General features: G+C 38.0%; 1 protein-coding gene across 2 annotated transcripts; it reads left to right on the plus strand.

The window, feature by feature from the left end:
• Positions 1-504: 504 nt before the first annotated feature.
• On the plus strand, positions 505-19,917 carry slc1a1 (solute carrier family 1 member 1). Of its 2 annotated transcripts, none has more exons than XM_044341658.1 (12): positions 505-810; positions 5,470-5,610; positions 8,057-8,149; positions 8,773-8,887; positions 9,877-9,919; positions 10,071-10,166; positions 10,667-10,854; positions 12,335-12,442; positions 13,869-13,991; positions 14,162-14,356; positions 15,627-15,761; positions 15,866-19,917. In XM_044341658.1, the coding sequence occupies exons 1-12, from the start codon at positions 711-713 to the stop codon at positions 16,104-16,106; spliced, it is 1,578 nt and encodes a 525-aa protein (XP_044197593.1). In that variant the 5' UTR covers positions 505-710; the 3' UTR covers positions 16,107-19,917. The 2 variants fall into 2 exon arrangements, with proteins under 2 accessions (XP_044197593.1, XP_044197594.1); XM_044341659.1 differs by having other exon boundaries at positions 507-810; positions 10,670-10,854.
• The last annotated feature ends 93 nt before the right edge of the window (positions 19,918-20,010 follow it).

Here is a 20,010-nt window from a genome sequence, read left to right on the forward strand (position 1 = left end):
GGTACTTTTAAAGGGTCTGAGTACTTCTTCCACCACTGGTGACATAATGAGAAAGCTGTCAGGGACACAGCAGATGGCAGCATTGTCACATATCAGAATTGTAGATACCTGTAAGACCAGTGTACTGAGTGAGGCAATAATAGAAGATCAGCTGGAGTCATAAGATAAAAAATAAAACCAGATTTGTTGTTATTTTTCATGCAGCAGCAGCTGCTCTCTGTCCGCATAAAACGACAAGATAAACCTAGACCTTGACTTGAACAGTTTTAGTCAGTGGTAGTGTTCTAGGTTAAGTTAAGACTTTATCATAGAAAGTCCTGGAATCATACTTGAATTCAAATCAGTTTCCACAAGGGGAAAAATCTGTATTTCCTGTCCTGTATTCCTCTTCCTGCATTACAAGCTGGAATTGCAGGCATGAAAAGGAGAAAATGTCAGACACCTTGTGAGGGGGGAAGGGTGGTGGAGGGAGAAGGCGACTGTCTCCCTCCCTCCTTCCCTCTCTGCTATACACACACACGTACACACACTCCCTCCCTCACACCAACACTGGCCATCAGCAGCGTCTGACGGCTGCATCCTTTGCTGTAGCAACACGGAAACTCCATCCTCCTCTGCCTCTCGTCTGCATCTGACATCCCGGCCGCAGGAGCCTTTTGTGTTTCCACGGGAACCATTGTGTTTCTCCCTTTTGGAGAGAAAGCAACACCATGGACATGATGGGCAACAAAGAGCGACGAGGCGTGAATTTCAAAGGCTTGCTGAAGAGGAATTGGCTTCTGATCGCCACGGTTTTATCAGTGCTGCTTGGTATGTGAAAGCCCCCCAATGTCTGCTCATGTATGCTGAGACGCTTTCACCTTTTATGCTGAGACGCTTTCACCTTTCTTGATGTCGTTTTTTATTTCCACGTCCATTCCTTCCTTATTGTCTTTGTTTTACCATTCAATCTTTTTTTCTGCTGCTGTCAGTGTTGAAATAAATCAGCCTCTTTTGCATCAGCTGGCCACTGCTTGACTAAACAGCCACAGTAAATGCTTATGTGTGTAAAGGAGCACATGCAGTGTATTTCATATTCATATATAATATAGAATGGAGGATGAGTACTCTGTGTGGTGCTGTAGGAGACATAGCCTCTGTCCTCCAGAGGCAAAGAGCAGATTTCTCCCCCAGTGTCTGGATGTGCCTCAGTCAAACGTGACCAGACTGAAGTGACAGCTGATGCTGGGTCAGTGTGGAGTCCTATAGCACAGTGTACAGTACACTATCTGTGGTTGCTTAGAACATATGGGCTTAGGAAGCATTACAATGTCTGAATTGTGGTTATCGGATGTCTTTTTATATTTTTTGACAGGTTACCTTGAGCTGCATGTCCTCTGTTAGATGGATCAGACAGTTAGTAGTACCTGCTTTCATTATTAAACACATTCAGATTTTAAAAAATAGTTCAACATTTCATAATATAAGCTTGTTTGTTCTCTTTTTGAGAAAGAGAAAACTCAAAACTGATACCATGGATTTCCAGACTATAAAGACTGAACTCGGGGGAATCAGGTAGCCCGGGACTGTCCAAAGTTGTATGTCATTTGTTGAATATGTACACAAACACAAGTGTAAAAACTATAATTTGTGGTGTCAGGGGGACTTATATGCTGGAACTCTTTCTTTCAAACAACAGTTCCATTCATTTTATCCATTTTATCCATTCACCCAAGACATTTGTGCAGCATCTCTCAGTACAACTTGAACATTGAACTTATGAACAGGTTGCTAGATACTTCCTGTGAGCATGGGTTTTAGAATATTCTGTGACTGTACTGTGTAGTGACTAGACATAATAAGTTTCTGCATTTGACCATTGTACATCAAGAAAAGTACCTCCTCTTAAAATCACAATTTTACAGTTTTGTTTGTGTACAGATTTATCGGACAAAATCAAATGTGTAAATTACAGACTTTCAGAATTTTAGAGGTGGAGCAATTGCATTAAAAGAACAATGGAAAAATGTGATTAGATGCGAATTCTCAAAATTGCGTGTATCCCGGGGCTTTATGAATTTTCCTCATAAATGTACAGAGATGAGACATAAAAAGAGAGACTTGAGGGAAATAACAGAAATAACTGATGTTTTCTGAGTTTAGTCAGAGGTTGAGCTGGACACAAATACCTGGCACACGTCATCATGGTTGGTTCATCTGGTGCTAGCATAACATACAGCTAATGTTCAACTGGTTCATTGGCTGTTTAAACACACACCTTTAAAGGTCTTGGTAGGTGTTTTTCTGCCACACACATACTCCAAGAAAGTAAAAGCAATTAAAATGGCAACTGTTACTTTCTTTGCCTGTACTTTACGTGGTAACATTAAAATGCCTACACTCTAGGTCGAAACAAGGTGTTGCAAAGTGAGTGGAGCTGCTGGTTGCCGAAAGCATTTTTCCTCATTCTGTATTCCCATTTCAAGTTTTTCTTCAAAAGATATCCTCAATGTTTCTTCACATAGAAACATGGTACTCTCCCGGATGAGGTAACAATCATAAAGGTTTATGTTATGGCCATTAGTTTTAATTAATTCAGCTTTCCCAGTGAGCATTTTCCCGTTTCAAAAGATATTTAAGGAACGGCTGTGGTCACTAGTGAAAAAACTGGTTCAGGAGTGAAAGTTTTTTCACCTACTATTTGAAGACGTTGATTAAACATTCATATTTAGACTATATTTCACTGGCAATACTGGCTTATCAGAGAACTTTGGTATCTTAGTCAGGCTCCAAAATGACAATAGGCTATTATATGCACATTGTAGAGGATGAAAAATTTTACCAATGCAAATCCCAGTGAAGTATGATCTAGCAAAAGATGATTCCCACACCGGGTCTCATACCCCAGTCTCCCAAAACACAGACAACTGCACTGACCACTCAGCCAAAGCTCAGCTCCACCAGACACACAGACCTGCAGCTATTTATACATCCGTGACACAGAGACAGACAACAGAACAGAGCAGAAGAGAGAGATGGAGAGAGTGCTACGAGTCCCAACCTGCGCTCTGTTATTGGATTTATTTGTTTTTCTTTTCTGCCCCAAAACAAATATTCCACTATTACTATATATTTCCATATTTATGAAACATTAAATACATTGGAATTACATCTCTCGCTGTACATGCTGTCACTTGGTGACATCATCAGAGAACACAATGTATGTTTCCATAGTTATGCAGATGACACACAACTGTACATCTCTGCTGAACCAAATGATGCTGCAGCTATTAACTCCATCACCAACTGTCAAATAGCAATAAATAAATGGATGAGCAATAACTTCTGCAAATTAAATGAGGATAAAACTGTAATCCTTCTAGTCGGGCCCCAAAACCAAAAGAGAATAACTCCCTGGATTAAATCTGAGGTTACAAATCTTGGTGTTATCTTAGATTCAGATCTAAACTTCAGTTCACATATCAACAAGGTGATGAAAACATCATTTTTTCACCTCAGAAATGTAACAAAAGCACGATCATTTATAAATCAAAAAGATGCTGAGAAAGTAACTCATGCCTTCATCTCAAGCGGGCTAGACTACTGTAATGCACTTTTTACTGGACTCCCGCAAAAAGCCACTGAGAGACTTCAGCTCATCCAAAACTCTGCAGCTCCACTATTAACCAGAACCAAGAGGAGAGATCACATTGCGTCTACTTTTAGCTGCTCTGCACTCCCTTCCTTTAACATTTACGACCTCACAATTACGACCTCAAACTATGGAATACACTGCCCATAGATATCAGGGAAGCCAGATCGCTAGATACTTTCAAAAGAAAGCTTAAAACCTATCTCTTTACCAAAGCATTTAAATAGCTTCGCACTTGCTCTCTGCTGCACTTTTAAAATGTTATATTTTAATTTATTTTATACATTCTATGTTCTTTTTATATTTTATTCTTTGATTATTATGCATTCTATGTATTTTAGTTTCACCTTATCAAGTTTATGTTACATCAATGTTTTGTTTTGGGGTTTTTTTCTACATGCTTTTATGTTCTTTTATGTCCTTGTCATGTAATTTTTGTTGTAAAGCACTTTGAGCTGCATTTCTTGTATGAAAGGTGCTATAAACTACAATTGAACAAATTCTCAAAATGATTTAACACATTTGTGTTTTGTGACACACTGATGTTGTAGCTGCATTTCAGCTGAAGAGGGTGAAAAGAGGTCTTAGACATTCAGACTGTATATTACCCAGTTTTCAACTAGAAATCAATGTTGACATCCCGGTTGGTGCTAACTGGGTTGTTTCTGAGAAACTGGGTTTTGTCTGTTATTTTGGCACGGTGGATGGGGTTAAATATTACACACCCAAATCAGGGGCCTGTTTCACCAAATTTGCAACATGCAAGCTGTGACTTGCAACATTATATAATGTCATCTTCCATTCATTTTGACACATGTAACTAATCAAAACAGATATGAACATATACTTGTGGCCCATGCATGAGCATGCAAGAAGACTGTATGTGCAATTTGCAAGAGACAATAATTTGAGAAACCGGATGCTGGCACCATTAGCAATCTGCATATAAGCAGTGTAATCTTTAGCTTCCACTGTTAGTGGCGTACATTACAGAAATTTAAAGCGGTGTGATTGAAAGTTTCTTCCCAAAATGCATCTTTGGAGTCATAGTTAACTTCTCCCCCAAAGCCTTTCTGTATACAAGGCTTGTACCTTCAACTTTGTATCAAGGAACCAGCACAACACAATTGTCCCTCTTTGATTAATGATCAACCAGGAAATCTTTATATCTAAGTGGTGCAAGTGTCATTCATCTAACACTGTGTATGGGAAAAATTAACTAGACCTTTACTTCAGAACCATCTGAAATAGCTCCCCCCTTCAAAACTCAATAGGTCATGTCTTAATAGATCACTGTTTGCTGTGTCATCCCAGTCTTTTACAAGCACCTTTAATGGTGGTCTGTTATAGGTGATAACGCACTTGGACATTTGGAGTGCATTACTAAAATCACTGAGTGGGATACATGTGAAGTTTATAGCTGGAAAATATACACCAGTGTGCACTGCGCCACATGAATTCCATATGGATTAAACCTCACTGACCTGTGAAATAATGTGATTGTAACAGTAGCTAATGCAGAGCTAATTCTGCATTCATTGAAGAGATATAATACATTTTAAATGTTGGAAATGTGCAGTGTTGTGTCTTTCTATGTCTGTATTCCATCCTATGTTGCCAACACCAACCAGACTAATCTGGTAACTGGATTATGACTCTATTTCACCTTTAGGTTGCATTGTGCTTGTTGATCTTGCTTCCACACGTTTATATTCAGCCATAATGGTTGTCTGCTCTGTGATTCAAGCACTCTGACAAGCTGTGTTTCTTTGGTTTTCTTTTCAGCTGAAACCAAGTAGTCTTTATTATTTGACTGTGCCTCTCTCCTGATCTTGCAGGGATCAGTTTGGGCATTGTAGTTAGAGAGTATGCATCCCTCTCTCAACTCCACAAGCAATATTTTGGCTTCCCAGGAGAGATCCTCATGCGAATGCTCAAGCTGGTCATCCTTCCACTCATCATTTCAAGCATGATAACAGGTAACTTAAATGTGACTACTTTGAATCGCACCCTTAGTCCTACGATTTGTGATAGAGGGGTGCATTACAATGTGAAGATCAGTAATGAATGAATAAAGGTCAGTGTACTTTTAAATAATGAGGTTGTGAGAATGTGAGAATTTGCTGCTTTTATTTGTCTTACATGGTAACAAACTGAATATTTTTGGCTGTTAACTGTTGTTTGGACAAACGATAACATTTTTATATGTCACCTTGGGTTCATCTGGGGTTCTGTGAACTTGTGATAGACATCACAAGTTGATGCCCAAAAAAAATGCATGAATTGATTGTCAAATTGAACTTATTTAGTGCTTGGTAGAAAGCAATGTCAATGAAATGACGTTGGAAGACAAAACGAAATGCATTGCACATAGCTGCAAACTAATGAGATGCAACCAGAGCGTATCAGACTGCATAGTTTCAGCTGCTTGTGGTCTGAATGCAGCAAAGCTACAGTAAGACAAACATCTATCTGGTTATGTCAGTTCAGCTGTCTAAAGAAATTAAGTAACATTCACAAAATACACAAGACAAGCATAGGGTATCTGATACTCCAGCTGACTGTTGAAGAATGTCAGTTAGGAGCTGCATTACATCTTCTAATCGCTAATCCCCTCACCTCATTCACAGCAGCATATGAAGGCCCCCTGCTGGAATGGAAATAAGCCTAGAAGCAGTTCATTCTTATATATGCAAAATGAAGAAATTACATAGCATATTTCACAGAAGCCTCAAATTGATCTTGCTCATGTAATATGACAGTGATAGGGAGGAAATCTTCCACAAGCAGAATATGGGCAGGACTTTGAAAGCAAGATAGCATAGTGGCAGATTTTTTTTTCTTTCTTTTGTTACCTTCAGCTTGAGCTAAAGCCGACTGATCAATGAATACAAATGACAAATTATGTTTGGGAAAGAACTTTTACATCCTGGCATTTTGTTCCATTATTAGTCCATGATGCCAGTTTCCGCATCAGTAGATGTTGATTACTAAAATTTGTTTTTCCCACCTGCAATTCCCTTGAGTTTCACCACCTGTGCGCCATTATTTCTTACTGTGTATTATATGAATCTAAGCAGTGCCTGCAGTTGCACAGTGTAGTAACAGGAGTTCTCCTGATAACTCCTTTTTTCTGTATACATGTGTAAAAAGACAAGTAAATGTATTGTCACTCTCTATCCTGCTCAGGGAGGAAGTAGATGGTAAACATATTGATTGCAGATTATTCAGTTTTGACATCAATTCAAGCTGTCTTGGATGTTGTTACTTGTTATGGTTTCCAATAGTTATAGACTTGGTATCTACCTATGTTTTAGGCCAAAAAATAAGGATTCAATCATTCCCACTCAGAAATATACTCCTATGGAAGTATCTAAAACTGCTTTGACTAAATAATTTTGACTAATGACATTTTATGCAATTCTCAACATTTAGGCCTTTTTACAAAATGTAAACATTTTTACAATTATTACTGATGTAAACTGTGCCTTTTATAGCCCCAGAAAACATGAATAACTTAGATTTAGCCATTGTCTAGTATAAATCTTGGTATGAAAGACCTTTAAACTAATTTAGAAAGTTGTGTTGTATCAAATTGTTGCAGAAAAATGTACCACAGCAAAAAACTCTCTCTTGAAAATAAAAGGGAGTCAGAGGTCCAAGCAGCAAAGTGTTCTTTTATTGCCGGCAAAAAAAGGGGAGCCAGTAGCACTTTTACAAAGAACCAAATCGCTTCAATGGTTTTTTCTTTGGGGGATTGTTTTTATGTCCTTGGGTCGGCTTAGGTCACACCTTATCATCCACCCTCCCTAATTTTTGACCAATTATTATGTTTCTTTTATCTCCGTCACTCGTTGTTGGTCAAAACTCTTCAAAACAGGTTTTGAGCTGTTTGAGGATATGTACTTGCATATTCAATTCTACCTGATTATATCCAATTTTTATATATAAGTATTGGGAATCATTTTACACCATTATTGCCAAGTTGTCTTCTGGCCTCTTATTTTTTTATAAGTTTTTTTTAAGTTATTCTAGTCATTTTACACCCTTATTTCTTGATCTCCTCCAGAGAGTATTTTTTTTAGAAGGTGAAGACTTTAATGCAGACCCAAGCAAAGTGACATGTAATACAAACACACTCAAATTTCTCCAGTGTATGATTATGATTCTTCTACCGTGCCTCTATACGTACATTGTGATTAAATATGGTTCATGAGATTATAACTACACCAATACAAATTGTATCACACTAGCCCTTATTGCTTATAAACTTATAAAATCAATCTGCATAGCTTAATATTGTCTTTAAGCACACCAATGACATTTAATGAAAATACACCACAGTTGCAATTGTGTTTTGATATTTGGCGGGTGGGCAAGCCTTTGGTTTAGATTTGGACTACATATTGTGTTTCTTGTCCTCAGGTGTTGCAGCCCTGGACTCTGAGGTATCAGGAAGGATAGGTCTGCGAGCTGTTGTATATTACTTCTCAACAACCATCATTGCAGTTATTCTCGGTGAGTTTATATTTTCCTTCTCTCAAGCCTCTCTTCACTTCGCTCGTACTGACGTGGTCAGCTAGCAGCTGGCTTAACAGCTAGCCTGGCTCTGCCTACTGACACCTTTAGATTTTACTAATTAACACATATCTTGTCAGTTTAATCAGTTTAATCAGTGCACGAATGGAAATGTAACAACAGTTCAAACCTCAGTGAGGTTGCCAAGTTTGGTGCCATTATGCCTGTACAGTGACCAAAACCTGTGCTACTTGACCATATCTGGCAACCTGAGCTACAGGGATAGATGGATAAACTGTAAAGAAATAGTTCCAGCATGTAACTCCACCTAAAACCACAAATTATAGTTTTTACATTTCTGTTTGAGTACAGATTTTAAAAACTCGATACAATATATAAACTAGTGCACTTTAGAGGTGTTTTTGAACTTTGGATTGAGCCAATAAGCTAGCCATTGCCCCCTGTTTCAAGTCTTTAAGTTATGCAAGGCTAAATCACGTCCTGACTCCAACAGTTCCTTTAAATTCTGCTATCTTTTGGATGACTTTAAAGTTCAGTCACCCAGATGGTGTGTGTAAAAGTGGTGGTTGATAATGTTATTGAGTTGTGGTCATCCTTTGCAGGCATTGTTTTAGTGATGACTATCAAACCAGGAGTCTCTCAGACAGCTGACCACATTGACAGAACTGGGACCACGCCCAACGTCACAACAGTTGACACACTCCTGGACCTCCTCAGGTGACCTAACAGCCATGTGAAAGAAACTGCATATGCTCTCATGAACATGATGAAAGTTTTTATGTTCAGAGTGCTCAGTTTGAATTTAAAGAATCTGCGGGCTTATGTCTTTCCCTGATGCTCTAAAATTGAAATACTTGACCCTTGGTGATCAGTCAACAGCAATTTGCCACCTCCTATTCTGTCTTTTAGCTTCTAACAAATTAAGTTGTACAATACATGTTGTTCAACACCAAAGGTAAAATTGTTTATATTTGTTCAGAATAGCCATAGTTGAGGGTAGGTCAAAACTATTGCCACAGCCTCTTCCTTGCCGCATTCCAGCACCTCCCCATCTCTCTGTGTCTCAATGCGATAAATCATAGAAATGAGGCACACATTTTCGGACAGTCCATAAAAGCATTCATAGTGTTGTACTCGGTTGTACACACCAGAAGGGAAAGAAGTTGTCTAGTTCTGTGAAGAATGAAAAAAGAGCTTGAATGAGTTGTATGTACCTTCCCTTACTTTCATACATCCACACACCTGGCTGATCACTTTGAAAAAGTGATTGTGATTCTGGTATTTTCTGTTTTGGAAAATTACGGCATCTTAAAAAATTACGTTGATTTGGCCATCAGAAAGGGGTTTTCAGGCGCTGTTAGATGATCTGACAAGCACTTCGTTTGAAGCAAATTGAGACCTTTAATGCCAGGTATAGATTAGACTTTACGACTAATCAGTTTCTTGAATTAAAGGCAATAGCCTTTAATGAAATCAATGTGCAGTACTGAACATCAGATTTCCCCGCAACTTTCTATTGACAAAATCTTGGTATCCCTGGAGAAAGCTATCTGCAAACACTGATTTCAGTATTTTAGCACTATTGCCTCAAAAGACACATACAGCAGACAGATGCAATGCCCCATCTGTTACTGAATGATTGTAGTACACATCATTATCCTCTGTGTCCTTCATCCACCCCCGATCTTGTCTTTTCACATCAACAGAAACATGTTTCCAGAAAATCTGGTGCAGGCTTGTTTTCAACAGGTAAGATGCTTTTGCACATCCATCATTCATTTCTGTGCCACTGTTTAAAGTGTGATTCAGACCTGCAGTACATCAGGCTCTGGTGATAATACAGTATGCAGCCATGTGAAGGTATCACTAGTGTTGTGAAATGTGACCTATTACACTCTAGTACAAGACCAAGCGCAAAGAGTTGGAGCCTCCAAAAGTGTCAGCCGACACCACCACAATTCCACCTCTGACAACTACTATCATGGCAGCAGTGGAGGTAGGTGTGAACAATACTCTATTCTGATAATGTAGAGCAGTCAGTACATAAATGCTATCAATGTCATTTTCTTTCCTGATTCCCAAATTTCTGGGAATTGAAAGAGGTTTACCTCTCACTGCCACATGGTGCAGCCGATGTGTAGATTTGCATTTCAAGGTTAGACTTGCATGAGTCCACCAGTGTCCTCTGTAGGAAACATTCTTCTTCAGGATTGTTTGAGTTTTGATCTTAACACGACAACAGTGTGTCCTTGTTGATCCATCTGCTTCACGTTAAGTTTCATGTTTCTGCACCTGGCAACCAGCGTCTGATTTAAATGCATCAGAAGGCCCAATAATGAGTTATAAGTAGCTATGGGTCAGTGGGCTGTGATCCCATAGAAAACATTTGCACAGCTCATCAATGGCTCTTTAGAGTCAGCTAATGTGGTTGTGAAAGCAGCTTCCTGGCCTGGTCTTGGCTAACTGAATGAATCACCTCTTTGTTTTCTCTGTCAGCAGAATATCACCAAGGACTATAAAATCATTGGGACATATTCTGATGGAATCAACGTATTGGGTCTTATCGTATTCTGTGTTGCTTTTGGACTTGTCATTGGGAAGATGGGTGAAAAGGGACGCATCCTCCTGGAATTTTTTGATGCCCTGAATGAAGCAACCATGAAACTGGTGCAGATAATTATGTGGTATGTATAAAAGACTGGTCTACAGGCATGGGCTTCCAAAGGTACACAAAGTTAAAACCTACGTACATGGTGAACTCAGGAGCATCCTTTCAGTTGTTAAAACTTGGATAACTATGTACATGTGACTTTTTGCGTACTTTTTAAGAATGGATCCATAATGTTTGCATGGACCTAAAACTGAGACCCGAACTTAGCCAGTACCCATTCTTCAAGGCCTAGCCCCTTTGAATCCGACTAGTACTGAAAATCTTGAGACTTGAATCGCTATCTTGCTTTTCACCTCTTAAACGGTGGTTAACAAAAAAATCTTAACTCAGGGTTTTCCTAGTATTTTTCTCGAGCTTTCAATCACATCTCATGGTTTTCCTCACCAGATGGAATTATTTGGATAGGGTTGCAAACTTGGTTGTGAAATGGAGCTCATAGTATTAGAAAAAGCAAATAATTGGACCTTGTGTAAAGTTTTTAAACATATTAGACCAACACAGAATGTGGCCCATCAGCTATTCCAGCTATACCCAACTAATCCTCTTAGGCCAACATATGACATCTCATAACATTTTATTATTGTACCTGTTGGTCCATCCCAAGATACATTTAACCTTTTCTAAATATTTGCCAGATGAGCACTACTGGTAAACTCAGACCATCTTTCCCAACTGAACTTGACAGTTCAATCAGTCACAGTCCAGAACAGAACAATATACAGGCCCAATCAAGTTATTGAGGTGCCAGTTTTTAGCCACTGTATGTATGTGTATGCATGCAGTATTGGAATCTCAACACTGCTCTCATAACAATATTTCCGGAATGCATGTGCCTTCCTCCTAATTATATTTATTTAAGAAGCCCCCCTCTGGCTGCGTTTTGCTTTGCGAGCAGCACCTCCCACTGGGACTTTTGTAGCACAACACATATGGGCGTAGAGAACTTGGGACAATTTGAGAGAGAAAGAGAAAAACTTCTTAACGAATTAGGTTTGAAAATGACTAAACTGGAGTTCGAAGCTACATAAAATAAAGTGGCCTTGAACCAAACCGGGTTGGGTAGCAGATCTTTGGATCCTTGGTAGATACAATGATCAAAACCATTTTTACACTCAAAATTAGGTCCTGATTAGATAAATCACTTGGTCTATAAAATAGTGGAAAATGCCCATCACAATTATCCCAAAAACTCAAGTTGACATATTCAAATTTCTTTATTTGTCCCACCAACAGTTCAAAACAGAAAGATATTTTTAAATTATCATAGAAGACTAAGAAAACCAGCAAATATTTCCATTTGGGAAGCTAGAACCTGCTACTTTTTTGCTTGAAAAAAATTATTTGAACATTAATCGATCATTAGAATGGTTGCTGATTATTTTCTGTCAATTGATTAATAAACTCATCATTTCATCTGTTGTCCAAATTCACAATATTTGATATAATCGTAGATTCTATACCCCAAATGACTCAAACTATTTGTGTTTTTTCAGCTACATGCCAATAGGGATCCTGTTCCTAATCGCTGCTAAGATCATTGAGGTGGAAGACTGGGAGATCTTCAGGAAGATGGGTCTTTATATGGTGACGGTGCTGAGTGGGTAAGCTGTCCCGTTACTCTGTATCCGCCTGTTCCAGACACTGGGATTTATGGTTGACATTTGGGCCGATTCTCCCCTCAGTGATACAGTAAAAGCTGAGCTCTGTGTGGGCACTGATAAGGGCCAAGGACATTTAAAACTGCTCAACCTGCAGATGCAGTAATGAAAGCTTCCTCATGCCTCTAAATCTAAGTGACACCATTAAAGACTGTACTGTAAATCCCCTCCAGTTAGGTCAGAGGGTTAGTCCAAGGCTCAGAGCGCTCCTGTGACGACATCAGTGCGCACAGTGCTCACACTTTTTTGTAATGTTCTGAATGCAGCATAAAATGCTTATAAAAAACTTTTTCATTATTGCTTCCTCTTACATGAAAATGCATTACTTGCATTGTTAAGTTGAAATTTTCACTTTGGGGTGTAAAATCTTTACATGTGATAACTTTCAGCTGTCACACCTCACTTAATTTTATGCGTTTGTCGTGAAAAATCATTATTATTAAATAGCCTTTTTCCGACAATTACTATAACGATGCTTTGTACAACCGCACCAATTCCAACAGTATTCAGATTAAGCCTTTTAGGAGTCCATTGTTTTTTTTTTATTTTTGTTTTTTTTTCAAGGATTTAACAGTTGCCTCATTGAACTGTGTTTAGGCCCGGTGAAAAGTTGCAGCAGAGAGTACATTAAATCAAGTACTGTACCATTTATGGCACTTTACATGAATATTTCCTTTATGTCTCACCTTATACATCTACATTTCAGAAGAAGATTTTGTACTACATTTATCCGACAGCTGTAGTTATTATTTTTTAGAAGAAGATTGTAAATACATGGTTGCCATTGTTATGGATTAAGCTGCGAAACAATAAATGATGTAGTTACAATTATCTCTACTTTGACCAACTATAACAATAAAATACTGCTACGTTAACATTACCACATCAGTTATACAATTATATAATACATACAATATAATATAACACTCTGGAAGGGGACATTCTGCATAAAGAGTACTTTTATGAGTACTTTAAGTACATATTGCACCCAATAATACAGTACTTTTGTGTTCTGTATTCAGTGCAGTACTTTTACCTGTAATGCAGTATATTTTACATGGTTGTAATTCTACTTTTAAAAAGTAAAGTAAAAAAGTATAAGCACAGTGTGAGTGCATGATATTGATTCTAGTAATATCTTGACATGACAGCGTGCAAAACATTTTAGGGACTTTATTTTTTCATGGGGCAACTGAATAGTTAATAACATGATATTAACTTACAAGCACTTTTCTTTTGTCTGATGATTATAGATATGAAGTGTACGTATTTCTCTAAAAGCCATATATTGTGCTAGTAATACAGAACCAGTATGAAGTAATTCTTTTCAAGTACATTGTTGTATAATAAGCTCTGTTTTATTCCTCAGTCTAGCCATCCATGCCACCATCTGTCTGCCACTGATCTTCTTTGTCATTGTGAGGAAGAACCCATATACATTCACACTGGGTATGGCTCAGGCCCTGGTGACAGCACTCATGATCTCCTCCAGGTCAGAATCCTCTTTGTGCTTGTACTCATTTATAAATTGCCATTATTTTTATATATTTCATTTCAGGGCAGCAAGGAAAAACACATTTTTCATATTAATGACTCAAAACCACTGTGCACAATAAGGTCACAGTAACAAAGCAACCACTGAGTTTAATAAATGTCTTCCAGCTCTGCCACCCTGCCTGTCACCTTCCGATGTGCTGAGGAAAACAATCGCATCGACAAGCGAATCACCCGCTTCGTCCTCCCAGTGGGTGCCACCATTAACATGGACGGCACAGCACTCTATGAGGCAGTGGCTGCTATCTTCATCGCCCAGCTGAATGACTATGCTCTGGATGTGGGCCAGATTGTTACCATCAGGTACAGCTTAGTCACTCAGGGGCATTTCTAACTGCAAGTTATGATACAATACAGTACAATACAATGCAGTTTTATTACTGACCAGGATGGAACCACACCTTGTCCATAAAAATTATAAAAACATAAAACACTGAAGAAAACATGTAAAATGCTTTCTACAGCATGTCTACCAAGAAAGTTATCACTGACACCATGGACATTAAGGCACAATAACTGCTTGTTTTGTTCGTCCTTGAGAGTTTCAAAGTTCATTCTTGACCTTAGAAACAGAAATTGAAAAATCAATCTCACCATAAGGTCCCTTTAACAGATGTTCTAGCTGTTTTAGTTCTTTCAAGTGTACACAATTTTCCACAGAAAAAGAGAAGCAGATTTGCCAAGTTTATATGGAACTGAATTTTTTTTATTTTTCTGAGCTGTTTAAGGACTTCTTGTCCCCTGCTGGCTCAAACATTAAAATTGAAAGTTCATTCTTGATCTTGGGAACAAAGAGACGTCCTTAATGTGATTAGAAAAATGGAAATTTGAACATCTACAATTGCATGACAACTGGACAATTTGTGGTGATACTGTCAACTACTTGGTTAGGGTTCAGGAAAGATTGTGGTTGTAGCTTCAAGGGGACATAACATGTTTTTTTGTGATTTTATATATATATATAGATAGATAGATAGATAGATAGATAGATAGATATACACACACACATATATATACATACATATACACACACACACATATATATGTAAGTATGTATGTATGTATGTATGTATGTATATACGTTCACATTCTCAGTAAAGAACAAGAAAAAGACATGAAATCTGACTATTTATGTAGCCTCCTGCTAACTCTGGTGCAGTACATCAAATGTTAACATTTATGTTAAACACTGTACATGGTCTCAAGAAATACAACACAACAAAATGTAGTATCATATTTCAAGGCATACCATCTAATAGTTGAGACATTTAACTCAAGAGGAGGAGTGCAAGAGGAAAAGTCAGGGGTTCAACTAAGTCAGCAGGATTCATTGCCTGGGAACCATGAATGTCAGAACAAAATTTCATGGCAATTCATCCATTTTGAGTTATTTCACTGAACAAGTTTGACTGGCTGGCGGTGCAAGAGGTAAAGTCAGGGGATCACTATCGGGTTCACTGTTGAGGCACCATGGATATTTGTACTACATTGAATGTCAATTTGCCATTTGGACCAGAATCTTTTGGTATAGGAGTAACATTTCCTTTCTGCATGTTTTTTCTCTTTGTTTCAGTATAACAGCAACAGTTGCCAGTATTGGAGCAGCAGGAGTTCCTAACGCTGGGCTTGTCACCATGGTGATAGTCTTAACAGCTGTAGGATTACCTGCAAGTGACGTCACTCTGATAGTCGCTGTGGATTGGCTGCTGTAAGTTTTTGTCCGTCAGATTGTTTTTCCTTCTTCTCGGATGAAAAAGTTAAGATTATAACATAAAAGAGATGCTGTAGAATTCATTTGATGGTTTGTTTTAGGGATCGGTTCCGTACTATGATCAACGTGCTTGGTGATGCTTATGGAGCCAGCATTGTCCAGAAACTATCCAAGAGGGAACTGGAGAGGATGGATCTGACATCAGACGTGGACGTTGCCAACCCCTTTGCCCTGGAAGCCACTTTGGATGACGAAGAGTGCGAGAAGAAATCCTATGTCAATGGAGGCTTCACTGTTGACAAGACAGATGCAATCTCCTTTACTGAAACCTCCCAGTTTTAGCTTCTGGCTGGCTCAGAGGAGCAAAGAAAGTGCCATGCTGCTATGGATGTAAAGCAGAACAACCTTCCATCATGTATCTGCACCATGACGAGTGAGCATCCATCCAAGCTCAAACATCAGCAATAGCAGCCTCCATTAAGCTTATCCAAGATGATCACCCTTCATGTCGGACATTTACAACCACGACTAGATTAAAGTGCTTCCCTCTTACACTGATATTGTGCCAAGATTGAGAAAAGTCTGTTTTCTTTTGAATTAGAGTGATTTCTTTCTTGCAAAGATACACTCAAAAGAAGAGCTGTTTGTGTGAGTTGTGCATGAGGACATTCTTTTTGGATGTATGTGAGGTGTGTGTATGTATTCTGAAAATATCAATTCAACACTGGTACAACAAAACAATAATCTGTATTTCACACTTCAATCCGACTTTATTTGCTCGTTGATTAGACAATAACTCTCTAAAATGTTTGAATGATCTTTTTTGTGTGGCTGTTGTTGAATGTTGGTGTCCATAATGCACTGCTTGTATATCTATCTGTATATTTAAACTGTGCCAAACATATAAAGAGGTTTTTCACCGAGTTGCATGAAGCAATATGTTAAAGAAATGCTGATCGCTGGCTGCAGACAGACTTCTTTTATGGAGACTTCACAAAGACTAGATATGATTAAAGAAGGTTTATGAAGTCATTGAACACTGTGAAATTTGAGGACATTTTTTCAAAACCAAATCACTAACATTCATTGATTGATTGCAAAGAATATTAATCATAAATAGTGTCTGTGTTTAGGCAGTGTGGGGAAATAATACAGTATATTAGATACCCCAAATTGTACCTTCTAAAACAAGACCGTTTCAATTGTATAATGGATTTATGTGTCAATAATTCAATAATCAGTGTGTCTTTTTAAGTGCTTTTTTTAAACAAATCTGCTACTTTACTTTCACTGTGGTGTAGAAATATGTTCAAATGCTCTTAAACTAATGGTAATCAAGCTACTGTAGGACATATATAAATCTAGCTCGTTACAGGCATTTTTGTTGAAACAACCATTTGCACATTTGGTCAGCTATTAAAGGAATAGTTTGACATTTTGGTAAATACACTTATTCTCCTTTCCAAGAGAAGATCGATGTCAATCCCATGATTAAGTGCTGTGTATGGAGCTGGATCCAAAGACAGTTAGCCTAACTTAGCATAAAGACTGGCAATATGGAGAAACAGCTATCCAGGCTCAGATATATGCCTACAACACTTCTAAATCCCAACAATTAATGCAATTTATTCTGTTTGATAAATCTGTACACAAACAGATACATAAAAAAGTGTAGACAACCATCCACCCAGCATTTCTGTCCTGGCAAACTCAGCGTCATGACTAGACTCCTGGGAATCACTCCGCCAAGAAATAGTTACAGAAAAGAACTAAAACCCCAGATTACGAATGACATATGATTTATTTGGAGTTTTTAGAAGTGTTGGTAGGTGTATTTTTAAGCTTTGGACAGGCTAGCAGTTTGAGCCTCCTTTGAATCATAATGCTAAGCTAAGCTAATTGCCTCCTGACTTATGCTGCGTATTTAACACACAGACATGAGTTTTTTAATCTTCTCATCAACATCTCAGTTAAAAAGTGGATAAGCATATAATCCAAAATCAAATACAAGCTACAGAAACACACGCTCAGCACATAGTACATATGTACATCACCTCAACAGTTAGCTATGACAGCTTTTTCTTTGACAGTTTCACTTCCCATGGCAAATGCTACAGTAAGAACCAAATGGGTTACAGTTGCAACATTCAGAACAGTTGTGTCATTTGTAACACCTCAGAATGCGTTTGATCTGGTTTGTAGCCATTGTCATATGACTGTAAAGCTGGACTATACCTTGCAACATTTGCTATACGGCAACAAAGAAATACCCACACCAACAGGACACAACATACATCAACTACTTCAGTACACAAGGTAATCAGTCAGTCATCACTCACTTAACTTCATAATCTAAATGTGCCAGGTTTCTGTTACTGTTGCAACTAACTAAAAAGAAAAAAAAGTTTGGGAGAGCTTGAGAGATATTTGGAGGAGGCATTATTCCGATGGTGACACCACCCTCCAGCCCTGTTAGACAGTTTGAAGCAAAGTTGTCAATATACTGTATATATCTATGGTCCATTGTGCCAAAAAGGTTGAGAACACCTGCTATAGGAAATGGCAAACTGTCAGAGAAAACATAGCTGGCAAACAAGCTTATGAGAGTGTCACGGTACTTTACATTTTTTTCTTCTACACTCCTATCTATCCCACCCATTTTTGATTTGATGTTATGTTTTTGTTATTTCCAGCCTTATGGCTAGTTAGCTAGCTAGTTAGCTAAATGTGGGTGACTGACAACTGTGGCTGAAACGCACTGCAAAAAAGCAAGTCACAGTTTTATTGGAAATTTTAAAAAATAACATAGACTTTTGTTTTACATCTGGCTGTGATTGGCTAGCCGCACTTCCACAACACAAACATAAACAGGACTATAAGTATGAAACTAGGCTAACGGCACCTAGAGGCAACAATGTCACACCCCACAATACTAGCATGTTTTGTAAAAAAATGACCTTTAGCTCGAGGTTGGTGAAAGAGGAAAGGTAAAACAGCAACGACATTAGAGAGGGTTCATCTTCTGGTGAGCATTTTGATAGTTCTTGTGTTCAGGTGGAAATGTGGGCTTGATGGTGGCAATAATCTTGCCTTTTGAAATCTGGACAAAAGTGTTGGACAGATAGACTGACAGGCCTCATCATCACCACAGAATGTCAATGACAGTTGATGCTTTGATGCAAATGCCACAAGTGTCTGCACTTCTGTTAATGCTCCTATCTAATTATGGTCTTGCACTCTTTTATACATATGTATTTCCATTTCTGTAACTGAGATGTACATTATATATTTGACTCCATGCAGCAGCTGCACACTAAGATGCTTGCACACACAGTACTTAAGCTTGGAATAAGGGGTGTGACCTTTTTTTAGTCAGCTTAAAAAATAAATTACATGGGACCAACAGTGGTATCACTGGGTTTTCTGTTGTTGTATCTATGCTATTAATTTACAGTATGTTTGAATACATCCATTAAATGGTAGCAGTGTTGGTCCCATGACCACTGTTCCCAGCATGATGATCAATCATTTTTTAGTTTAAGTAAGTGTGAGAGTTAGTAAGAGTGGTCCTGTTTTGTTTGGTTTCTTTTCCAACATCACAATAAATATGGTCATACCTGTCCGAATTCCTAGAAGAATATACAATATTTCCACCTTTTACACAGTAGTGGTCAAATTGAAACTGCCAGCATAGTTTACAGCACAATATCATATTCTACTACATGTTATATTCATAGTGGGAAGTCGGAAATTTCCCACAGGTTTGACATGCTAATTTTAATGGTCTAGCTTGGGAAAAATCACATAAGAAACACCTGTGACATTTTCTTTGGTTTGTGTAAAATATTGTTCCCAAAACAACAGCTAATGTGTCAGTATTTAACAATGTTAGTAGCTAGGCTAGCATAGAAAACTTGCAACAGCAATCTACTACTTTATTTTTAAAATTCCTTGCTAGGTTAACATTCTAATTTCAGTCATAGTGCTTGGAAAAATCACATAAGAAACAAATGAGATTTTCTTTGTTTAGTGTAAAATACTGTTTCCAAAGCAGTATTTTTCTACTTATTAGCTACTAGATTTTTGGTCATGCAGTGATGAAAACTTAACTTTGTCACAATATATGTTCATTAAAGTAATATTGTTTACCATGTGCGGTTGAAATTTCTTATGTGAGCAAAAGCCTATAATGGCCTTCCATTTTTTTTCTCCAAGAGGACAAAATTTCTGAATCTATTGAGTGTCG

This window comes from Thunnus albacares, chromosome 22, assembly GCF_914725855.1.
Source record: "Thunnus albacares chromosome 22, fThuAlb1.1, whole genome shotgun sequence".
Classification (NCBI taxonomy): domain Eukaryota; kingdom Metazoa; phylum Chordata; class Actinopteri; order Scombriformes; family Scombridae; genus Thunnus; species Thunnus albacares.